General features: G+C 36.4%; 1 protein-coding gene across 1 annotated transcript in view; it reads left to right on the top strand.

Moving 5' to 3' along the window:
- LOC131149771 (zinc finger CCCH domain-containing protein 13) overlaps positions 1 to 25,837 on the top strand; it is a 40,626-nt gene that overhangs the window by 5,675 nt on the left and 9,114 nt on the right. Inside the window, exons 5-9 of the mRNA XM_058100513.1 lie at positions 10,273 to 10,408; positions 10,564 to 10,620; positions 12,430 to 12,527; positions 12,636 to 12,707; positions 12,859 to 13,073. Of these exons, the coding sequence (XP_057956496.1) occupies positions 10,273 to 10,408; positions 10,564 to 10,620; positions 12,430 to 12,527; positions 12,636 to 12,707; positions 12,859 to 13,073 (578 nt within the window). The remainder of the gene's footprint in view (positions 1 to 10,272; positions 10,409 to 10,563; positions 10,621 to 12,429; positions 12,528 to 12,635; positions 12,708 to 12,858; positions 13,074 to 25,837) is intronic.

The raw sequence follows: 25,837 nt of genomic DNA, 5'->3' as shown, positions 1-25,837 counted from the left end.
TGCATCTCTCACTCTTTCCCTCCCTCTCTCTCTCTCTCTCTCTCTCTCTCTCTCTCCCCCACTTTTTAAAGTTATGCAGACCAGTAATTGATTAAGGGTGAGTTTGGCCTCCTCTTTTTTTGCCCCAACTTCTCCTTTTTAAAAGTGAAAGCTGATATAATGCATTTGGTGAACAATTTTTTCAGCTTTTAAAATGCCAGCTTTTAATTTTATCGGGTAACTTTTAAAAGCTACGGATTTGAAGATTTTAAAAGCTAAATGCTAGCTTTTCCAACCAATAATTCTATTCCTTTGTTGCCCTAATTTTGTTAGATATTACAAAATTATCAATGCATTAATTATATTTCCTAAAAAACATATCCTTTTTAGACATTTTAAATACTGTTAAGCACTCACAACTTTTTAACCAACAACAACAACGACAACAACAACAATAACAAGAAGCCTTAGGTCCCAGTAGGTGGGGTTGGCTGCATGAATCCTTTTTCGCCAATTCACCTGATTGAGAGTGTTTTCCTTGATTAGATTAATGGCTATTAAATCCTTCATCTCTACCTCATTCCAAGTTATTTTAGGCCTACCCCTACCCCTTTTCATACTAGAAACAATAACTAACTCACTTCTCCGCAAAGGTACTCTACTAGGTCTGCATTTCAAATGCCCAAACCATCTAAGTTGCTCCTCTCTTATTTTATTTTCAACCAGTGCTATGCGTAAATTATTGCGTATATGCTAGTTTTTTACTTAGAACTCCTTAACCAAACACTTAGAATTTGTTTTTTCTTTCTAAGATCCCCCCCGCCGCACCGGGGGGGGGGGGGGGGCTTTCACCCCCACTTTCTAAAGGTATTCACACGATACTTTGCCCTCCTTGTATCTCTTCTCCTTTCTTAATAGGTCTTCTTTTTCTATCAAATTAAGTGGTTCGTTTGTGTGGCTGTGGGGTTTTCTTTTTATTCTTTTCTCCATGCATCTCTCACCTCTACCTTTTAAAGCTATGCCATGGTTTTCCATCGTAGTAGTGGATAGCGTAATGTAATGTTAATGGGTGTAATGGGAAGCAGGAGTGAGCCCAGTGGCGCATGTTACATATAGGAATGTGTGTAATGGCTGTGAATTTTTTTCAAACATGCACAACCTTGTGCTCATTAGTGTATTTGCATGTTTTAAGTTTTTAACCCTTCTTAGAAAGAGTTTTAGTACATTTTGGCTCCATTAGTTCAACTAAGTTGTTTCGTGAAGGTAAAAAAATTACATTTTTTTTAAACCACAATTGACACAAAAAGTACGTGTGTGTGTGTATTTACACTTTCTCATTATTCTTATGCATGATAAATTCTTACGTGTGATAAATTAATTAATAAAGCAAAATACATTATACACTCCATTAATCTATTAGACACATAAGACATACAGTTATATGAATAATACAAATATACAATGATTAGAAAAGATAAGAAGGTTGAAGTTGAAAAATATAGAACATAAATATCAAATTGCTAATTTTGTCAAAATAAAATATTTTCCTAACAAGTTAATATTTTCAAACTGTTAATTAATGCATTTCTTGTGAGTATTTAAAAATAATAGTAAATTTTGTATCATTATCATCCTTATTAGAATCTCTTCCCCCTCTCACCACATAGTATATTGAGAATGATTTATGAAAGAGGGGAAAAACAAAAGTGAGAAGAAAAAGTTAAAAAAATAAAAATAAAAGATTTTTTGGTGTAATAGTCCTGTAGCAGTTATGTAACGGCCGCTACGACTGTGATTTTTCTTATCACCAATTATGCAGTAACGGTATCGGAAACGCAAAAAACCATTACATAACAGCGTTACGTAATGGTTGTAGCCATTATTTAAAATCATGAGCTATATCCACCAGTAAAAGGGTGAGTTTGGCTTCCCCTTTTTGCCTTCACTTCTCCTTTTTGTGAAAGCTGGTATGATTTTTGAAAACCCAGCTTTTAACTTTATTGGGGAACTTTTAAAAGCTACAGATTTGAAGCTTTTAAAAGCTAAATGCTAGCCTTCTATTATTTTATTCCATTGTTGAGTCGTTGACCTATTTGTTTCAAAATTACAAAATTATCAATGCATTAATTACATTTTCTAAAAATACATATCCATTCTAGACATTTTAAATACTTTTAGGCTCTTTATAGTAGCCTTTTTACCAAACATTTAGAATTTACTTTTTCTTTCTAAAAGCGCCTTTTTCATCATGGGGCGGGGGGGGGGGGGGGGGGAGGGTTTACAATTTTTATAATAATCTCAACCAACCTTTTTCATTTGATTTTTGGAATTCAAAGGGGGGCAAATGGAGGTTAAGGCTGTTTGTGGAGCCTTTTTTTGGTTTTCCCCAGCATTAGTATTATTAGTATTGCTGAAAATTGTTTATTTTATTTTATTTTTTATTAAAAAAAAAACATTTCTCTGGGCTGCTCATGTTAGGCTGTGGAGGGGAGATTAGGTATATTGGAACTATAAAGCAATATTTTTCTGGTTGGAGATGATTCACTTATGTTACTGATTAAGTGGTTTAACTAGAGCAAGAAGTTGTTGAAAGTTGGCAACCATACGCTTGCTCTTTTGCTTATTCAATTTTGGGGCACCTTTGGTTGCGTTTAAACTAATTTGATGATTATTTTTCTTTTTTCTTGGGGTATGACTGTAAGGTAGTGGGCTACTCTGGGTACCATAGTATCCCCATCCATGACATTGGGTAAAGTGGGCCATACAAGCCCTAGGGTGGCCCCAAGGAACCATTTGTAGCTGGTGAAATTTGTAATAGGGATGCACTGACACAGTAGGTGACCATGCATATTTATCTATACAGTTTTAACTCTTTTTTTTTTTGTAATTTTAGTAATTCTATAGGATAATTTTTATTAGGATATTATCTTCCAAAATCCCCAAATTCTATGGTATTATTATTTAAGAAAGCAGTATTCTCATTTTTTAGGTTTGTAAAATTATTTTTCTTGCTCTATACAAGCATTTTAATAGAAAAAGAAGATATTCATTGAAGAGGAAAGAATGTACAAAGAGGAGAAAAAAATTCCTATAAAAAGAAGAAACTGAAGTAGAGTAGGCAACGATCAAAATAAAACCACCTTCTAATCTCTTTGAAGACCAGAGGAAGGCACCCCTTTAAAACTGCCAGCGGCAAAAGACAGAGAGAATCTAAGTACTGAATGCTGTTACAAAGCAAAGTACCAGAATTCCTCTTTCCAGAAAAGGTATGAGCATTTGTTTTCATCCAAATTCCCATAAAACTGCAAAGATGCCACAAGTCCACAAGACTCAACCTAGAAAAAGCTTGTGTATTAATTTTAGAGAGTGCAATTTGGAATTTGAAACTGAGCCTGTTTGGATGTTTGTCTTGCATTAAGTGGTTTACAATGGACTTGACGCAATACTTTTGTGAGTGTATTGACTGACACGGTTCATGATTTCAAGTAAAATTGTAACCATGATTTGAGAAAATGTGTTGGTCCATGTAATGGTAACAGTCATCATCTAAGAAGCACCTATATTGACATGTGTCACAGGCACGAAACAATACTGATATGGTGACAACAATTTTCAAAAAACATGCATACAAAATAGTGGGGGATATGTCAAGTAATTAATTTTTAAAAAAGACTAATTTTGGAATATTTAGTATTGATTTTGTTTTTTTCTTTTAGATATATAATGTTGGGGAAAAATAAATTGATGATGCATTATAGGCATTATTAATGTATGTTCTACAAATAGATTTGATCTACATTTGATGCCTGCATTCATATTTCTTGATTTGACACCATACTTCTATAAAAATGCATCAGATTTGTACATAATCATAGACGATCATATATTCAAAAGGAGGAAACAGCATCATTATGCCTTGAAGACAAATGATAAAGACGAGGAAAGGAGATGAACAACGCCATATTACCCACCCAAATATCTTCTTAAAAATGAATACTGGAAGTGTGGAACCATTTCCCAAAACAAATTTAGTGTAAGGAATGAAGATGGGTTAAATATGAGAACTACATGTTCAGGGGTTGTTTCTAGAACATCTAATTCCATAGCATAGCACCCATTCACATGCAGTCTAAATTTACTTTAATGACTTTATATTGACGAGATGTCTTCTCTGAGAGAAACTGCTATAACCATTTTACCTCGACAGAATCGTTTTAAGACACCGACTTTCTAAAACCCAAAACTCCATCCAACTTAAACGTACACACTATCTCCCAACTAACAAAGTGATCCCTCTTCTCCCCTTCCCCAGACAAATCATATTTTTCTCAAGTTTACTAGCTATCCTGGTGGTATCAAGATGCCATTGTGTTGGGATATCTTATCTTTCTCTCCAGGAAAATGGATATCTCTAGAAAAGATTTTAAGTTCAATCCTTTTTTCCTATCAACTCAGACCAATCTGTGCTTCTTATATTTAGAGCAATTCGTGACAAATAATAAAGAGGGATATTAGCAAGACTAGCTTGAATGAGAGTAATATGGCCCCCTAAAGGAAATACACACTTTTCCATCATCCAAACGTATAGACACCCTCTCCATCGCTGGATCACAGAAACTCATCAACCTAGGATTAGCACCCAAAGGGAACCCTTAATAAGATGATGGCAGTCCAAAATACCACAACTCGCTAACGAAGTCGACTCCCTAGGTGCATTGGAGCTCAGATTAATAGGGGTAATATCATTCTTCCCTAGATTAATTTTTACCCCAGGAACGGATCAAAGATTTGAAGGAGAGTAAAAACGTTCAAAAAACAATCTCTGTGATCTCCGAAGGAAAAAATAGCGTCATCAGCAGCAATCTGAACGTGAGACACAACTACCCCTTCTCTTCCCACTTCAAGCCCTTCCATGAGATCGTTATGAACTGCCATATCGATCATTCTACTCAAAACATCAACAACTATTACAAATAAGAAATAAGAAAAGATATAGCGGATTCCCTTGTCTAGCACCCCTTGACGCTCTAAACCACGACCTAGGTTCAGCATTCACAATAACAGAAGAGTGAATCAGACAGGCAATCCCTCATTGAAAACCACAATCTCTTAGTAAATCCCTTCCTAACAAACATCTTACCCAAAATGTTCCAACTTACCCTATCATAAGCTTTCTTGAAAGTTAATTTAAAAATATTCCCCTTCTCATTTTTCCTATGAACATCATCCACTACCTCATTAACTAGCAAAATAGCATACACAATTTGCCTAACCCCCAAAGTACTTTGTACATGAGGAGTATATCATTTGAACTCAACCTATCAACTAGCACTATATCAATAATTTTGTACACCCTAGTCATTGAGCTATTAGGTCTAAAAATCAGCAAGCTTAATATATCTATTCTTCCTAGGCACCAAAGTAATGAAATTGGAATTAATACTTTTGTGCAGGATCCCATTCCAACAAAATGCATTGAAGTCCTTCAAAAATCCAATCTAATCACATCCCAACAATCTTGTGAACAAAAGCCAAATTAAAATCATAGGGACCTGGAGCCTTATCCATCTCCATTCAAAACACAATTATCCTCACTCCTCTTCCTAAAAGGTCTTTCCAGCCAAATCACGTGGTGTCTAATAATGGGTTTCAATCTAAACCCTCATCATAGGTCTACAAGCATGCTCCTTAGTGTAGAGATTCGACAAAATATGTGATCTCATTTGCAATCAATGAGGATAAAAACCCCGCCCCACAAAAGCAAACCAAAATAAAAAAAGAATAATCCAATTCCCTGATAAAGTTTTTTCTTATCTCCATTAGCCAACCCATGGAAAAATATTGAATTACAGTCTCCGTCTCTCACCCATTTAAATTTTGTCTTTTGCCTCCAATTCCTTCCATAAAAATCATATCCCCCCAACTCATTCTTTAAAGAAACCCAACTCAACCTCTCTCTCTCTGAGACACATTATCCTTCCTCTTTTCCTTATGATCAAAACTCTTCCCAACCCCTCTCAAAATCCTCCACCAAGAATTCCCAGACAAAGAGGAAAAAGAATCATGATGATGGACCCACTCAACCTTGTTAGTCTCCAACAAAACAGGAAAATGATTAGACATCAGTATAGACAGACTAGTTTTAAAAAATTTGAAAACTCATCCTCCTAATCAGTAAAAAACAAATCGCTGTCTAAACAACTAGCAACAGACGTCTTACTACCCTTTAACCAAGAGAATAAAGCATTACCCAAAGGAATATATCTCATGCTACAATCCCTACATTCACATCTACCAATACTGAAAGGGACAAAACCTGACAAGGCTATCAATTCTATAAACGGAATGAATAATTCAAACAAGAACAATGCCCCTTGCTGTTCCCTGAGAAGGGAGAAGCTCCCACTCCTTGCACCTGCCGTCTCATATACTCCTCATCTACACTCTCTAGTTTAGTTTCCTCAAGTAAAACAGAAGTAGAGGAGAATGTCTAACCAAGACTTTCCTAATCAGCTCCCTCTTCCTAAGATCCCCTAAACCCTAATATTCCAACTGATGATCCTCATATCTGAGGGTATGCTTGGTATCATTCTGTTTTCTATTTTTGTTTTTGCACAATGAAACATATTATGGCTACGTGTTTATTTATGTTGCTAGCCTTTTTTTTTTTTTTTAATTATGTATATTTAAGTAAAATAAAAAAAAATGACTGTGTGAAGTTAAAATATAATTAAAATAAAAAATATCAACAAAATTGCAAAAAAATTGAAAAAAATAATAAGTCATTTACAAAATATGTTTACTATTTTTCAATTGTCATGTACAATAAAATTGTTTTTGTAGCACTAAGCAATGAGTGCTGAAACATAATAATAAAGTAAAATAATTGCAATAATAATAATTTTTTTAGTTTGTATTATTTTGATTTTAATTATGTTTTTTAATTGTTATTTGATTTAAAGACAAAGTTTTGTTCAATAAAAATTTTTTATTTGTTTTAGTTTTAGAAATATTGATCAAACAAGTTGCTAGTTGTAATTTATATTCTTTTTAATTTTAATTATATTTTTAATCGTTATTTGATTTAAAGACAAAATTAGCATTTGTTCAATCAAAATTTTTTATTTGTTTTAGTTTCCGAAATATTGACCAAACAAGTTGCTAGTTTCAGTTTTTAGTTTTTGTTTTCATAAATTTTCAGTGATAGCAAATGGCCCCTTAACTCCCCCCCCTCCTTTTCTTCCCCCTAAACCTCCTCCTTTTACGTCTTCTCCCCCTCTGCGGCCCCAGATTTGATAGATGAGGCTGACTTATTCATTTATTTCTGGACCTTTTTGTCCCCCACTCATAGGTTCTAGGACTGACCCCTCAACTTCACCTTTTGTCCTAGAGGATTCACTAAGTTAAATTCCATTCCTCTAGGAGTTTTTGATGGTCTCTATTCCAACCTCTTCCCCTCCCTCCCAAATAGATATATGGCAATGAGTCCTCCCTCATTGGAATCCTCCCTTTGGCTTAAAGTTTTATCTGTAAATTTGAAACAAGTTAGGATTGGGAAGAATACCTTGTTGAGAAATAGAAATTTCTTGATTCTCCAATAGAAGCTCTTTCACGTTATCACCCACCTCCCCATCTGAGATGGTATCATCCAGGATGTCCATGGGATTATTTTCAAGAATAGGAAAAGTGGCCAAGGATCCCTGCCCAGTTAAGTCTCTTACCTGGAAGTCAAGTGTTCTCCAAATGGGGAAAACGACCTATGTTTCTTCAGAGAGCTTCTTATGATTACCTTCCCCACCTTCATGTTGTTTGAACCAAGACCAGTCTTCCAAGTCTACTTGATTACCTGAATCATTTTCAATATCAAATCTAGAGTTTGCAGGCAACTTATCCTCTCCTTTGCGCCCATTTTTTGCTAACAACTGATCTAATAGCAATCCTTTTACCAGGTACGCATATACTCCCCATTTCATCTTCTGAACCAAAACAGGAGTTTCTACCTGCCCCTGTATCTTGACAAGACTGCGACAAACCCCTTAAAGCCATCAAAAGGGAAGATAAGAGTTCATTGAACTGGAATACTTGTATCTGGTGTACAGTCATGCTTCGCACTTTTGTTGCAACTAGCTTCCCTTTGTGGAGACTGAATTCTCAACTGGTAAACTTTTGTTTGTTTCTGGAACTTATGTTCTGCCTTTGAGCAATAAAACCAGCCCCCTTTGTTCCTGATAGGCATCTCTTAATTTATGTACTCCATTAGCCACCATGGGCTTGGACAAACCCATGTCATCTACTACATATGTCAAAAAATTCTGTTCCTTGGGATTCAATGACCATTTTTGTTCAATCCACCTAAAAATGGCCTGCCTCTTTATTAGGCCCATTAACCAAATGCCCAAATTTATTAAACCCAATTTGTTTATAATTCATCATTCCAAATTGCACAGTGGAAGGAGCTGTTCCAGGAATAATAGCCCTTGAACCCCTACAATTCCAGACAAATATTTTTCCAGCGATGCTTGACTCCTTCAATGGAGGTTTTCTGAGCACATCAGCATACCTCTGAAAAGCACTCACCCTCCCCCCATTATCATCAACTCTCCAAATGTTCAACGAACTACAATTGGCAAGTTGCAAATTGAACTCACCATTCGTCTTTGCATCTTCTACTCTGACAGTTCCTATTCCTTGAAAGCTTGAAGAAGGATCCACTACCCTGAAGCATCCATTCTCTCTGGGAAATGAACAGATTGATACTGACCTATTGCTTTGAGTTACTTTTAAGTCCAATCACAGTCAACCCCTTCCATTCGACGAAAGTTTCAGTCTGATGGCTCCTCTGACTGCCCTAAAATTTGGCCTCCTAAACCCTTATCAAACCTGCCAGGTCCATACCAAAATAAGACCGCCTTCCTTAAAACCCATTTAAACTCTATCATTTTTCAGAAATATTATTGATGTGTGCCTTCCCATGAGTTTTGAAATATAGTGGATATCCAAACAATCAAGGTTAATACTTTGAAAGTATTTTTAAAGCTTGATATACATTGTTGGCCCACAACCTAACAGCTTAAGCTTTTAGGTAAAGTTGTAATCTAACATGGTATCAGAGCTAGTTACTAGGAGGTCCTAGGTTCTAGTTTCATTGCCTGTGTTTAATATGTGGTGTTTAAAAAATTATTGTATTCCTTGTAATGGGTGTTATCTATTGTGTGTTTATTGCTCATGTGCTGTTGGGTTGCACATGCGGGGGAGTGTTAAAGCTTGATATATACATTGTTGGTCCACAACCTAACAACTTAAGTTTTTAGGTAAAGTGGTAATGTAACAAGTTTGATGAAAACCCATAATAATTGCAATAACTTCAATCAGGTGTGAGAATCACTTGCTGGAATCAATGGTGATTTAGGCTCATCACATCACTTGATACCCCCTCACAAATGATTTTTATGGAGAAGAAACATCAATTAGTTGTTGCTTTGATATCAAACACTTGCTTTATAGCGCTTAATTTTGTAGAAACCACTTTGGATACTTTGGTATAAACAAATAAGGGAAAAAAAAAAATGGAATACATTATACAACTGATTACCCCTTCGTTTCCTCTTCCCTATTTTACTCACTAAGTTGGCCAAAGGTCTCATTTCAGATCCCACCTAACCTTTAGCTTAAGCTGTTAAGTTGTGGGCCTACAATGTGTATCGTGTTTTAACTGTGTATAAGGCTATAGGCATGCCGTGTGAACACATGTAACCTGATTGGAGGAAGGTAATTCTCATTTTCCAAAATGGACTAAATTATTTTATGTGTTTTTTTGAATCCTGCGTGTCTTTGTGTGCACGTGCTTGTGGCTATTTATATGGTTTTATTTATTTATTATTTATTTATCATTTTCTAATTTTACAAAATGCTTATAGGAGTAGTAAGGGTCCCATGGAAATTGAATGGCTGCATTTGCTTCTGTTTAGCATTCCAAGAAAGAAATCCTTCATCTTGAATGAAGCCTTCGAGAAGAACTTAACCAGCTAGTAATTATGTAAAATTTTTTTTAAAAATTTGAATGGATGATATCTTATTCTCTTCTTTAATGAAGTTGTTTTATTATATAAAAAAATATTTGTGAAGCTTTCAATTTTTTTTTTTGGTGAGCATGTTAGAGATGATAAAATTTAATGTTATGATTACGAAGATGCAATGGGGCCATTTGAATTTCAGAGAACCTCTGAACACACCTTAATGTTCCATTTTGCACATATAATTGAAATGTTCATACATTCTTTATTGTGGTGATAGAAAACGATGGAATAAACAACAATTGGATGGCCAAAGCGATCATTCAGGAAGTTTGAAAAGCTCAAGTGGGACTGAAGACCAAGCCAGAGAAGAGAAGAAGACGTCCTCTGATTCTAAATATGTTCTTGAGGAACAGGTGTGCAAATTATCTTGTTCCAAGTGAACTTGTATTAGGAAAAAGGAATCTCTTCCCTGGAGTGTATAATGGAAAAGTTATTAGTCTTGAGTAATGTTCAGCAGCTGCTTCTGGTGTGACATGTTCTGCTTTTTGTTCTATTTGGATCTTTGCAGTTAAAACAAGTGCTATTGGATATTGACAAGCATGAAGACCAAAAGGGTCAACTACTGGTCAGTTTCATCTTTGTAGTCACAGTTTCTTATTGGTGACATTTGAAGTACAAGTTGCTACCCTTCTGCTTCCTCTTTTTCCCCATCATATATTTGTGTGTGTGTGTGTGTGCATGCATGCATGGGCAGAGCTATATAGATTCCAGTGTGGTCAATTGCCCCCTATGGGATTTTAAAAACTTTTCTTAAAAGCTTTGTGTTTATGTAGGTATACAAGGCAATTGTCCAATTTCTTTTCAACTTGACCCCACTCAGATTTAAAATAGTGGGGTCACCCTAGAGTGCTAAATTTTATTAAATATTTTAAAATTTTAGTAACAAACTTAAAACTAATAGATACAAATATTTGCTTTTTCATTTCCTAATATGACACTTCACTTGCAACATCTAAGATGCCCTCTGACATTGTGAGTAAAAAAAATCTTGATACTTGGAATGTGGGATTTCCAATTTTGGTTTAGAAATATATTATTGATAGATTTCCAAGTACACAGGTATTCCTATAGGAACAACGATACATAACTTTCTATTACCAAAATATCCTTAAGTTGGACAAATTATACTTCACCGAAAAATTCTTGTACAGAGTATTTTAATTCAAAATTCGAATGTATAAAAAAAATTCTAAAAAAAAATTGCTCAATTCATTAAAAAAACAATATCAAGAGTAATAATTAGAATAAGATTATAAATTACTCATAATTCAAAGCCTGCTTCAAGTTTATTATGTTGTTTTATACATGTCACTTTATAATTTTAGGGGATTTCTCCAGGTTGGGAATCCGGATACAACCTTTTAAAAATAGGGAAGTTGATGTTGAAGAGTCTTCTGATTAGAAATATGTATCATTCTCAAGAATGGGATTCCCGATTATAAAATGTGAATTATACGTAGGAATACCTGAAAAACAATGAAGCTTATTGGGAGTCATTGGTTGAATCAACAAAGGAAACACTACATAAAAGACATCCAATGGTTTGATATATCATGACAAGTTTGTATTAAACGTCTTATGTTGAAGTCTTGGGAAATAGTATAAGGTTTTATGAGGGTAATTGGGTTGCTCCTTGCATAGTATCAATAAGCTTCCTAATTGACTGCACCCACATTCAATTTTATTTTCATCTCTATGGCACTATAAAATCTTAATATACACCAACTTGCAACCTTGAAATCCTCAAGTATAAATTATGATTGGATTGACATCATGAGTTCTATAGTGTGTGATAATTAACACTTTATAAAATTTTAATATTGTAAAAAAAATTTAAAGTGATTGCCCCCACTGATAAAAGGTCTTGGCTCTGCCAGATGATATTTTTCTGCTTCATATATTTGTATTCCCTTTCTATTGTGTTTTGAACTGAAAATTTGATCTTCAAGATAGAGAGTTTTTTGCTATCTACAATTTGTGTTTTTACTTGCTGGAAACAAATACTTATTTGTTGTCAACTATTGTGGCATGATTTTACATTTCTTTCCTGCAAGCTTATCATTTTGTTGCAGGTGGTTTGAGATGTGGAATATTTGCTGGAATTTGGTTGTATATTTGTAATTTATGTTGTAAAAATTGCATTAACATACTTTATTTATGATTTTGGTAATGCATTTGCAGTTCTATGTTTAAATGCAAAGGGTCTTGTTTCTATGTGAGGATATCTGTTAAAAGCTTAACCAGTTGATGTATTTCACTAAAATAAAAAGTAAATGTTAATGTTGACTTATATCTAAGATGAAGCTTAAACGAGATGAAAATAGAGAAAAAGTATTTTCATGTCTTTGATGTGTTGTCTACATGCTGTTCTAAGAGTTACCTGGAAGACCGTGGCCAAGAAGTTGACAGTCTTGCTTCTAGAATTCAGGAGCTCGAGTCGCAGTTGTACAAAGAGAAAGAAGAATGTAAAAGGTGCTCATGGCTATTCTTTTAGGATTGATTTTTGTTCTTGTGACTTAAATTTAATGCTGAATTATTCCTTGATCTAATCACTTTTCTCTGGGATGATGATACATTTAGGATTACTTCAAAAATTAAGAAGTTCATCAAATCACATAATCGTCATATACGGATACAAGATGCGCTAAAGAGGCAAGTTCCTGTTCTTCATTGTTACTTTGTTTCTTGTGTGTGCTTTCGTTGGTTGGACAGATTTAAAATTTTCTAGATTTAGTAGTTTGATGAGATCCCGATTAGGATTTGATGATTCTCATTCACGACTTAGTATTTTTGACCTATGTAGGTCACAAGCCCGGCTTCAGAAGTTGGGAGATCTGCTTGGCTCAGATGCTACTGCACCTGGAGTTAATGGAGATGATTCTAGCATCAATATCGTGAGTGATGGTGAACTTACTGGTAATCATGTTATAGGCCTGCTGAATGATCTGCAAAATGATGCTTCCCCAAACAAGAAAAGGCAGCATATTAACCTGGAGGCTGCTGAAGAATCAAAACGGGGTATTTCTCTAATTAATATCTATGCTCATAAAGCTTTATGGACTATGTGAAATCTATAGCATCTCTCTCTCTCTCTCTCTCTCTCGATTATATGTTCTCATAAATATCGGGAGAAATCTTAATGTTCAATTTTTTCAATCCTAAGGCATGTTTTGGAACATCAAAATGGGTAAACCTGTATGATTTGTGGACATGGACATCAGGTGCTGGGCATAGAAACTCCTAAGACTCTAGATACTATAGGACAAGTATATGTATATGATTGGATTAATCCGGATTTGTATTTGTCTATATTGGAACTCTCTTCTCTATGTGGTAAAACCATAGAATAGTAACATACTGATTGGATGTTTGTTATTTAAATTTAAGTAAACAATGTGGAAGTCTTCGTAGGCACCCAAACTTCATCTAAAATATGTGGATATGGGCTTTTGGTCTGTAGGTTTCTAATTTAATAACTTTTATTCACTTGTTTCCCAAACATATTTGGTCTTTAAATATGAGTATTATCTCTTATGTAATGAGTTAGTAGGTTGGGCTGATTTGTTTTTTTTCTTTTGATGATGGTGGAAACTGTATTAGAAAAGGAGAATAATTACAATTTTAAAAAAGGACAAGAAATCCTGAAGGTAAAAACAAAAGAAAACAAAAGAAATAAGAAAACTAATTTAGAAAACCCCTCTTTTACCTCTTCTCATTATTCTCCAAACACTGCAGTTTCGCTAGTTCTGTTGACACTTTTTTGTCTTCCTTTTACCCCTATCAAACAAACTTCATTATTTCCAGTGTCAGACAGCCACTGGCCCATCTTATGCAGCAGTTGTTGAGCTTCTAAACCCTTCTCATTTATATCCTCCACTGAAATAGGTAAAATCCCATCCTTACACTGCTGATTTTTACCCATTCCGTCATCCTCGAAGATAGGAATATCCTCCAGACTTTTCATCTGCAAAGGAAGTATATATGATAAAACCACAAGTAAATCAGATGAATCAGAACTGTAGACATATTGTTCCCAAATGGAGGGGCAAACCACTGCCTTGATCAAACTGATTTTTGTCATCACGATCTCTCTCCAATGCAGGAAATCATTTTTTCTTATCCTTTGCTTTGCTAACGTTTCCACAATATGCAAACTTCCTTCTGCATTTTGACATCTCTCTCTCTCTCTCTCTCTCTCTCTCTCTTCCCTTCGATCCAAATCAAAGGGAAGACCTTCAATCTGAGATTGGACAAAGTAGGGGAACATAATCATTCATGCATTAGGTGGGTGAGATTTCCCAAAGATACTACTTACTGGCTCTATGATGGTTTATTGAACTTTGGGCGGATGGGGAAGGGATTTAGAAGCGTTCAAAAGGTTATTGTCCATTATTGGATGTCGATTCAGCCAACGAAGGTGGGGAGGGTTTTGGAGTTTGGGCTGGGGTGGACAGGGAAGAGTTATTTGGTTCGTCCCCTTGGTTGAAGGGTGATGGGTAGGAAAGCATTGTTAATGGGTTTTGTGAGGTGGTGAGAGAGCTCCATCTTGAATGTGGTGGCAAATATGAACAAAGCGAGCCAGTCTACAGATCGTGGAGCCTGGTGGTGTCGGTAGAGAAATTGATTTAAGGCTAAGGAAGCTATCGTGATGAGCAGATATGGAGGGAGGATGACAAGGATCAGTTATGTACCTGGTGTAGTAGTGGGTGACAATCTAAGGAAGTTGGGATTTCTTTGCTGGAAACCTTCAGTTCTTGCTCAGAGATGAATATTCTGTCAGTCAAAGTGGCTAGGGTTACAGAAGGGGCTGTGAGATTGGTAGAGGTGCCTAGGGTTTCTCTTGGGAAGGATGAAGAGATGAAGGTTGGGCTGGGGTGTTTGTTGTTTTAGACCTGGGCCAGATTCTTGAAAAAGGGGGAGGCTCTTTGATGTCGAAGCTGGGCCTGCCACTCCAACAGGCCCATTCTCATGATAAAAAAGGGTTGGACATGAAACGTTCTCTGGATAATAAAGAGGGCTTCATTTCTTCCCAGTTGGGCCAAGAACAGGACCAGTGTATGAATAGTGCTTATAGGGCCCAGCAGGTAGCTGTAATTATCCATAGACTTGATCAATTTTCTAAGAAGGATCAAAGGATTTCCTTCCGTGGGATTTCAACTATCTGAGAGGCCTGAAATTCTATTGATTGCTATAAAAAGCAGGGTTGTTCGTCCATGTGTGAAAGAGTCACGGTTGGAAATTCTCTGGAGGAGCAGGAGATGCAACCAGTTGGAGACGAGAACCTCCTCCAATCAGCTGGAGGCCAGAATCTCTTGCAGCCACTTGAAGGTCAGATTGGGGACTGCTTTGGTGATGGTTTGCATACACAGGATATGAGTTTTTCTAGTAAAAGAATGATGCAAAAGAGCGTAAAATGACTGAGGATATAAAGGTCTACAAGTGTTGTACAGCAGGAAGGGAAAAGAAGACTGTACTTGTTAATAATTGTACGAGTTCAAACTTACACGGAGTTAAATTTTCTAAAAGTAGATGAGGTGGGAATGTTATATGTTGGGGAATCTCAGAACTGATCAACATCTGATTCTGATCAACATCTGATTCTGATAAAGGAGGAAATCATCTTCAGAAGGATAAAAATTGGGGATATTTCAGATGAAGACAGTGAGTTTGGTAGTGATTTCACCTGTCATAGTGGCCTTTTGTCGATGAAATTGCTATTTTTGAGAGGGGAGAAGAGGGGGGGGGTGTTTGGGCTTAGATTTGGCTGTGATTAATCAAAACGTAGTGATGGGTTTTTACCTATTCCTGTGAAGGAGGTTACTGTGCAGGATGTAGGTGTTCAAAAACTTCTGGATGAATTGGGTTTGTGACTGGAGGATCATGGAGGGAATGAGGTCCGGTTGGATGGGGCTAAGAGAAAAGCAAATAAAAGTCGGCACGAACTGGCTAAACCTCAGAGGTCTATTAATAATGAAGAGAAGGGTTTTAAGAGGGGTTTTCTTAATCAGAGGTGGCTAGTTTTAAAATTCTTTCTTGTCCTCTCCTAACATGGAATCATAATGTACACCTGCCTCAACATCCTGCCTATGGGACCTAACATTTTCCCCTACTCTTTTTTTTTTTTTTGTAGCCAATCCCTTACATCATCTTCTTTACCCTGAAAATCCTCCACGCATCCTTCATGATTCTTACTTTCTTAGTCAAAAACCACCCCAACCCCCCTCAACCCCCCCCAAAACAAAAAAAAAACCAAAAAAAGAAAAATAAAAATAAAAATAAAAATGGATGTTAAGTGATCTTTTCATGACAGTAGCCCTCTCCCATTGAAAACACAGAAACTCCAGTCAGCCCCCCATATTGGCCTGAACCATTGCTATTCTGAACTTGCTTCTGCCGTGCCTGTAGCATGTGCCTCATCATGGACCCTAGTCTGCAAAGAACAAGTAGCTTGGACTAAATTGAATTTAACTGTTGAAAAATGTCCCCTTGGCCCCTTTATTTTTTCCTTTGCTTATTTTTTCTTTCCCATTTTTCTTTCTTCTTTGATCCAAAAGCCTCATTCTCAAAGTTCAACAGGAGTGTTGGGAGCCCAACAACTAGCAAAACCCTCCATTCCAGCTGTCAGCTGGCACTGATTGTGCAGCCATGCTTATTCTGAGGCTTCAGTCACTCACCACCATGCACTATCCCCAGACCTTGCCGATATTTTCATTCACACCTTTCTTGCATTCAAGCATAATCACTGTGGGCTGAGGAACTTGTATGGAAGTTATCTTGCTGCAATCTGTCTAAGGGCAACCATCAATAGGTACTGAATATTTCCAAAACTCACTGGTTGCCAATGTCATCTTTCCTCCCTGACATTGCCCTCTCCGTGATGGCAGGCACGACCTTCTAATCATTGCGGCCCTACCTATGAGCTGCTCATCCTCCTGAAGCAGCTGAGGGTGATGTCCTGCTCTTCCCCCTTTTTAGCTTTTAACTGATCCATGTAACCAACCTTTGACCAACCTAGATTCTATCTTGCTTGCCCAGCACGATCAGTAATGATCATTTCATTTAAAACCCCATCGGCCTAGCACGTACCACTCCCTACCGCCTGTGACTGGATCATAGTTGTCAGAAATTGATGGCATTCCACGAGAAATGAAACAGTTTCGTGATAACCTGATTCTGCTTTCAAGAAATTGATTGTGCTTGCAGGAAAATGTATGGAACAGGGACAAATGAACTGATTAGCTGGATTTTCTCATTTTAAAGACATAGAACATCTTGCATGAAATAAAAAAAACAAAAAAAAAAAAAATTGTTCACTGAGTCCTCGTGGGTGGCTATGGAGACAGAAGTCGAAGCAACTTCTCAAGGTTGGTCTTCAACTATTGTGCACTCCATCTTCTATAGAATATGCTTTTCTCTTGTTGGATCTAATTGAGAGATCCTTGATGCAAGTGGAGCAACTCTCTGAAGTGATTGAAAGATGCAATCTCTCCAATGATTTAGGCCTCAAACTTAGTTTGGCCTGCCTGTGGTTGATGAAAAGGAACTTCTAAGAAGGATCCAATGAAAAGGAATTCAGATTGTAAAAAATTGTTTGTCTTTGAGAAAAAATCTGTTAGAAAGAAAAAGCCAAACCTTGTGATAAAACCCTACAATTTTATTGTGGGGAAATTGGAAAATTTTAAGAAGAGAAAATAGGGTTTGATCACTTTGAGGGGATCTGCCTCCAAATTAGCCAAAAGACCAAATTATGTTATTGCTTGGATGGAAAAGCTCCATAGGGTTACATATATATAGGGTAGGGAAACTTACTCCTATTAGAATATTAGGAATGTAAAATATCCCAATTCAAGTCCTTAATGGACTCAATCCCAATTGATTTGGGAATCTTGTCACATTAAATAAAAATCCCAACATTAAATAATCTTAACATTGAATAGAATTCATTGGGAATCATAATAGAGTAGTTAGAAATCCCAATTGATTTGGGAATCCTAACATTCTCAAATCCACATTGTCCTCAAGGCTGAGCAACAATAAACTCTGGGAATCTCTCCTGCAAGGATTGATAAGTTTGTCAAGTTGCATCTTCAGATGGTAAGTGAGACCAGTGATTTATAACTTCTATGATGTCTCGACTTCCACGTTTGATCATCCGGAGATCCAAAATTGCTTGTGGCTGCACTTAAACCTCACCCGTAGGTGCAAAATTAGGCAAGTGGCGCTGCACAGTAACTTGCTCCCCTAACTTTTTTCTTTTTGAGGCAAGAGACATGAAAAACTAGATGTACCTTAGAACCTGTTGGTAAGTCAAGACGATAAGCAATAGGGCCTATACGTTTTAGGATCTTATAAGGCTCGTAGAATCGAGGAGACAACTTCATTGAAGAACGAATAGCCACAGATATTTGTCTATAGGGCTGTAGCCTGAGAAATACCCAATGTCCCACTGAGAATTCCATTTCACTATGGCGCTTATCAGCTTTCTGTTTCATACGAGCTTGAACTACAACAAGATTTTCCTTGAGGAGTTGAAGCACTTTGTCTTGATCATGTAACTCGTTGTCAACTTGATCAACTCTGGATGATCTAGCTGAATAGCCAGCAAGAACAGGAGGAGCTTGACCATAAGCAGTCTCGAATGGAGTCAACTTGATGGAGGACTGATAAGTGGTATTATACCACCATTTCACCCATGGGAGCCATTGCACCCAATCCTTCGGTTTGTCGCTAGCAAAGCAACAAGATAAGTCTCCAAGAACCTGTTAAAAACTTCAGCTTTCCCATCTAATTGTGGATGATATGCAATTCTTATATTCAATTGTGTTCCATGTAAATGGAAAAGCTCCTTCCAAAAGTTGCTGGTAAAGACTTTGTCACGATCACCAACAATAGACTGAGGAATCCCAGGCAACTTGACAATATTCTCAACAAAATTAGAGCAACACTTAAAAGGGTTAGCTATGGCACAAAAATGAGCATATTTTGTGAGACAGTCCACAACAACAAAAATAGTAGATTTACCATGAGAAGATGGTAGTCCCTCAATGAAATCCATGGAGATATCAGTCCAAGGTTCATTTGGAATAGAAAGAGGTTGTAGAAAGCTTGGACTTGCCATCATTTCCCTTTTTTTTTGTTGACAATCACATTGATTTCACCCTTCATTCCCTTCGAGTAAAATTCTCGAAAAATGTGCTTGTAGGTTCTAAGAAAACCAGAGTGACCTGCAGCCAATTATGCATGTAATTCTTGCAATATGGTTTGCTTTTGGGCTGAATTAGGCACAAATAAAATCTTCTCTTTTTATAGTAAGTTTAAAGAGCCCCAAAGGTAAGGAGGACTGAAGTTGGCTCTTTTTGTAGATTTGGGATAATACCTTTCGTCTCTAGATTTTGCCACCATTCGTTCATAATTTGTTCAAAAGTAGTACATGCAGGTACAAAATAGATGTAAGTTTAACTTGTTTAGGAAGTTGTGAAAGTGCATTTTCCATCACATTCTCGGTCCCTTGTAAATAATCTCATAGTCATAACCCAACAACGTAGTGACCCACTTTTTTTGTTCCATGGAAGAGATTCATTGCTCCAAAAAATACTTCAGACTCTTGTGATCAGTTTAGATTTGGTAGTGCTGACCATCAGTTCAGATTTGGTAGTGCTAACCAATTAAATAAGGTCCCCACTTTGTAACCGCATGCACTATGGCTAGCATCCTTTTGTCATAAACAGGGAGGCCGATGCGGGATGGATAAAGAGCCTTACTGGTAAAAGCAATGGGGCGTCTATCTTGCATTAAAACTGCACCCATGCCAACTCTTGATGCATCAAACTCAATGATGAACACCTAGCTAAAATCTAGTAGAGCAAGAACTGGTGTGGTGGATATTGTGTGCTTAAGCTTGACAAAGGCTTGTTCAGCTTCTTCACTCCATTGAATGCATCCTTTTTCAGTAGAGCGGTCAATGGAGTGCTAATCTTTTTGTAATCCTTAATAAACTTGCAGTAGTAACCAATTAACCCCAAAAATCCATGTAGCATTTTGATTGTTTGTGGAATAGGCTAGTTTGTAATCACTTGTATTTTAGAAGGGTCAACTGAAACACCTTCTTGGGAAACGATATGCCGAAGGTATTCCACATGTGATCAAGCATAACTGCATTATTTCTTGACAAACATATGATGCTCTCGAAGAGTGGTTAGTACAATTTGCAAATGACCTAAATGATCTTCAAGAGATGAGCTATATATTAGGATATTATCAAAAAATACAGGAACAGACTTACATAGGTATGGTAAAAAAATGTCATTCATGAGACTTTGGAAGGTTGAAGCATGAATTGAAGAAGTGATAGAGTCATCATTATCATCAGATTCCATACCTTTCTAATCTAAATAAGGGGAATCATCCTCAACCTCGTATTACTTCTCCATTGGTTCAATCATCGACAGTTGTCCTTTTTTTGCAATGGTGCCCTCTCTGCCACTTTTCATCACAATGCCAGCACATACCTTTAAGTTTTTCTTGAGTCAATTGTTTGGCAAGTGGATTCCGAGGAGCAGGTGGTGTGATAGTGCTGCTGACATTCTGCTTGCTAATGGTCTTGTTGGAGCGATGTCGCTCTTCTCCCAACTTCTCTTCTTCTAATAGTGCAAAGGAAATTGTTATAGTCATAGTTCGTGGCTGACGTACTTTGACCTCACGCAAATATCAAGGAACCCTTCAATAAAAGTATCGACGAGTTGGCTTTCATTCCAGTCTTTAGTCCTGTTTGATAGCTGCTCAAATTGTGTTTGGTACTCCAATACAGTGCTAGTTGAGTGTATTTTAGCTAGCTCTCCATCAATATTCTTATATCCAGTGGGCCCAAATCGGACAAGTCATCCAAAAACAAATTTTTCCCCTGAAGGCATTCCATAACGAGCTTCAAACCAGTCATATCATTGAATAGCATCGCCATCCAGACTAATAGAAGCATTCTTAACTTTCGATGTTTTTGGAGTGGGTGAAAGTGAAAGTATTTTTTAGCCCAAGAAACCCAACTGGGAGGCTCATCACTGCCTCATTGAGGAAATTCCACGTTCATATGTAAAGGACCACAATCATGCTCTCCTTGGTAACCTCCTTCGTGCATGATGCTCCCTACGTTTAGCTAATCTAGAGGCATCATCTTCTCTCTCCTTGTGGGAAGATGTAATGAGTAGTTTAGAGAGTGATGTTTGGATCTCTTCAACTTGAGACTTAAACATATTGCTAAGTTCAGCCTTTAGCCTAGCTTCCATTTGGGACTTTGCTGAATTTTTTTAGGCCATTGCGTATGAGTGAAGATTAAGAATTCCAAGATCTTGATTTTGTTGGCGGGTCAAGGGCATCCACGAGAATGCTGGCTCTAAATACCAAATGATAAGACTCTAGGGTTTTATTGTGTAGAGATTGGGGGAATTTTAGTAAGGGAAAATAGTAAGAGAAAATAGTGTTTGATCACTTCGAGGGAATCTGCCTCCAAATTAGCCAAAGGCTATGAGTTATGTTATTGATTGGATGGAACCCCATAGTTCGAGGGAATCTGCCTCCAAATTAGCCAAAGGCTATGCGTTATGTTATTGATTGGATGGAACCCCATAGGGTTACATACATACATATATATATATAGGGTAGGGAAAATTACTCGTATTAGGAATGTAAAATATCCTAATCCTAGTCATTAATGGATTCAATCCAATTGATTTGGGAATCCTAATGCCTTGGTGTTTAATAAAACAGATGTAAGGTGCCTGAGATGTTTAAGATGACAAAAATGGATGTCATTTTAGAAGATGTAATTAATCTATAGATAATTTGGACAAAACCCAAGGATACCCATGAAATAGAATAGCTGTTAGGAAAAAAGCTAGCTATTAGAAGCCACAAATCTGTAGCTTTAGAAGTTCCCTAAAAAAGATAAAAGCTAGTTTTTAGCTTTTCGCTAAAAGCGAAAAGCTGAAAGAACTGTTTACCAAACATATGATGCTCTACTTTTATTTTTTAAAAGGAGAAATTCATCCGAAAAAGTGGGCCAAACTCACCCTTGTTTACTTGAGTTTTTTCATAATTCAAATCTAGATATTAAGGTTGATGTTGCTGTGTGTGTAAGTGAAGTTGTGAGGATCACTTCTCTAGATACTTCTTACCCTGATACCAAAATGAAATATGTATTTCAGTTGTTTGCATAAACTTTGAAGAGATCCATGACAAGTCCAGTCATTCATACAACAAGAGGATCTCCATTCTTGACACTTGCAAGGGTTAAGCCTTGTTTGGCAATGCTTTATCTTGAATGTGATGCATTTGAAACGCAAGGTGTAGTCCTAAGAGGGGGGTGAATTGGATTTTAAAATTTTCTTTTAATTCCTTTTGAGAATTCTTAAACTTCTTTTATTTCTTTTAAACAATTCTTGACTTGTTTGTTTAACTCTTTAATCACAAAAGAACTTAGATTCTTTTATCCAATCAACAATACTATTTCTTAGCCAAACAAGTAATCAATCATTCAACCAAATAGCCAAGCCAATCAATCAATAACAAATTAAACGTAAACAACCAAACCAAAATTAACACATACACCACTTTGGCAATTTAAGCACTTAAAATAGTTTGTTTGTTTATATAAGCCCTGTATATATGAAATTTGTACTTGCTGATATAAAGCCCTGTATTGATGGTTTTGCTTCTTCAATATGATGTGCAATATAACATCCAATCAACATAATATCTACACTCTTCTCAATATTCAAAACTCAACTAAACTCTCAATTAATTTATCCTTGAGCTGTTAACCAAGTAACATACTCTCATATGGTTTCCGCAAGGTATGGTATAACCAACGTACTCTCTTTCGGTTTCCGCAACCTAAATCAAAATTAGACTTCAAGTTTACTTGATTTCTATATTTCGTAGTATATATGATTATCAATTAAACCATCCACGCAATTTAAATATGCTGAAAATAAAAAGTAAGGGAAAGAGAGAGTGAGAAGGAGATTTTTACGAGGTTCGGCTTATACCCAGCTTACGTCCTCGCCTTTCGCAAACCACCAAAGGATTTACTAAACCTGTTCCTTTGACGGGCTGAACAATACCTTTACAACACTCCTTGGTTAAGGCTAGAGCCCGCCTTCTCCAAATGATATCCCCTCGTCTGGTCACTCCTTAACTAGGCTAGAGCCCACCTCTCTAAGCAATATCCCCATGCTTAGCCAACGATCCAAACAATCCTTGGAATCGTCAATCTACAAGAAATAAATCAAATATTTGTGTACAAAGAATTGCTCACACAAAGAGCTGATTAGTACAACAATTCAGCATTATAATATACTTCAAAGTAAATAACAATATGGAATTTAATTTGAAGCTCAAGGAAGTATATCACCGATTAATTCTTTCAATGATTGAAAGATTTAGAATTTGTAGCACAATTCCAGTGGAAGAAGATCAGTAAAAACTCAGTTGAATTCGTGCAAGTTGAGAGCCAGAGAGAGCCTTGAGAATTTGAGAACAATTGAGAGAGATTTTGAATTTTTGCAGAATTTGAATTCTTGGTGCATTAATTCAATGATCTTTGAGGCTTATTTATAGATTTTAAAAAGTATGTAACTTGATTCCCAAGTGACCTGAAGTATTCCCCAAGTTTTCACAAATTTTGAGCCCCAAGCAACCTCATTTAAAAAATTGACCGTTATGAAAAAAATTCAAGACAGCCGCGTGGCAGTAGACTGACTGATTTGGTCAGTCGCCTGCCTAGTTTATTCTAAAGGGGCGGTAGGGTGGCAGTTGCTTGCCAGGACACAGGCAGTCGCCTGTCTTGACCACCCAGGCTGCTGTCAGTTTCGAGCACCCTTCAGTCTTTCAGTCATAACTTTTTCTGTGCAACTCCAAATTTTATGATCTTGGTGTCAAATGAAAGTTAAGAGAAAATCCTACAACTTTCATGTTGAACACTTTTTAAAATAAAGAGTTTTGGATCGAGAAAAATGCACCTCAATGCGGATGTAGAAAAAATTGACAGCATTTGGAAAATCCTCTTTTTGGTGCCTTTCATTCCAAAAAAGATTCTAACATTTTTGAAACAATTTTTGACCTTATAAAAATATTTTCCAAGTATGTTCAAAGGTATCTAGGTCCAATAAATTTACTTAAGAGTTTCATGCATTCATATTGAAATTCTTTGAAGTATTTGCATGAAATTTCCTATGAAGTCTTTCAAATTTTCAATTCTTGAATTCCTTGAGGTCTTTATGCTTGCTTCATCTTTCTTTAAGCTTTCATCAAGTTCTCTTTAATCCTTATGCTCTTATGATCTTCAAGTTTTATCTTTAAATCCATTTTTGAATCCATGCTTTAAGCTTCATATTGATCATCCTTATTTGAAATATAAGCTTTCATGAATTCTTTAACCTTGCATTCATCATTGAGTCCTGAAAATACATCACTTAAACAAAGCATATTAAGTTCTACTTGTTTGTTAGCATCAAAACAAGATATTAAGCCTTGTAAGGCCAACAGCATTAAATAATAATCTTTTACCTATTTTGTTATTTTCTTGCATCTATTTGAGACTTGTGCCCAGATCAGAGATTTTCTGGCAGGGGGTAAAATGATGGCATATTATTAAAATTTATACGGACTCTATTTTGTGTGAAGCAAGACTGATGAAGTCGTTCAGATGAGGAGGATGAGTTGGACAGTGATTTTGATTGTGGTGGAGAGCTACTTAATGATGAGATTCTTTGAGTTAGATTCTTCTGATGTATTGGGCGTATTTTCCTTTAAGCCTGTGTCTCCCCATTGGAGGTCTTAGAAGGAGTTTCTAGTTTGGAGAAGGATAGAATAGGCGAGGAAAGAGACAAGTTTGAGCAGACTGAGCCTGATCCTGGATCTAGTTTTCAATATTTGCTGGATAAAAATGGGTTTTGCAGTTAGCTAATTAGGGAGCAAAGGAAGTCTGCTTGGATGGTGGTAAAAGTAAGGCTAAGTGACAACAGGAATTGGCAAATTTGCAGTCCTCTATTAAATATTTTGAAAAGGGACTGAAAGGGATTTTTTTCATTAATGCCTGTTGGGTTTTTGGTTGGTGGGCAGTTCTCTCTTGGGGTTTCCTTCTTTCTTTGTTTTTTAGCTTTCCTTTTTAGGACTTCTTGTCATCTTTAGCTTGTTCTCTCTCTCTCTCTCTCTTAAGACTGCAAAGAGGTTCCTAGTTTAATGAGGAAAAAGTTCATGCTGGTGAAAGTCCAGCAGAGTCTATGAAGCTCCACTTATGAGATCTGAATTTGTTTGAAGAGGTCCCATATGTTGAGTTTATCATCAATCTTCAAATTTTATTTATTTATTTGATGAAGCTTGAAAAGGGATGACTCTATTCCTATCTTGCATGAAAAGCTTTGGTTTTTGATCATCTGACATTGTAAAACTCGAGGTTGAGTTTTTCCTACCTGAGGTTATTAATCAATCTGGGGGATGAGACCTGCAACTCAAATTTGGGAAATATGGAATGTTTTGGATATTTGGACATCGCGAATTTTTATTTTCCAACAATTTTCAAATTTTGTTATGTTTTTATGGTGGTATTATATTAGATCACAATTCTTGGATTTTATCTATTAGGAAAGTGGTATCCTAATGTTATTAGGTTTCCTAATTTTTTTTTTTCTTGTTTCCCAAGCTTATCAAGTTAGTTCTTTAAACATGAGTATGATCTATTATCTAATGAATTAGTAGCTTGGCATGAATGGAAATGAATTATTAGACAA

The sequence above is a fragment of the Malania oleifera genome, chromosome 2 (genome assembly GCF_029873635.1).
Source record: "Malania oleifera isolate guangnan ecotype guangnan chromosome 2, ASM2987363v1, whole genome shotgun sequence".
NCBI lineage: Eukaryota > Viridiplantae > Streptophyta > Magnoliopsida > Santalales > Ximeniaceae > Malania > Malania oleifera.
The sequence above is the reverse complement of the archived record's forward strand: the minus strand, read 5'-3'. Positions and strand labels throughout refer to the sequence as shown.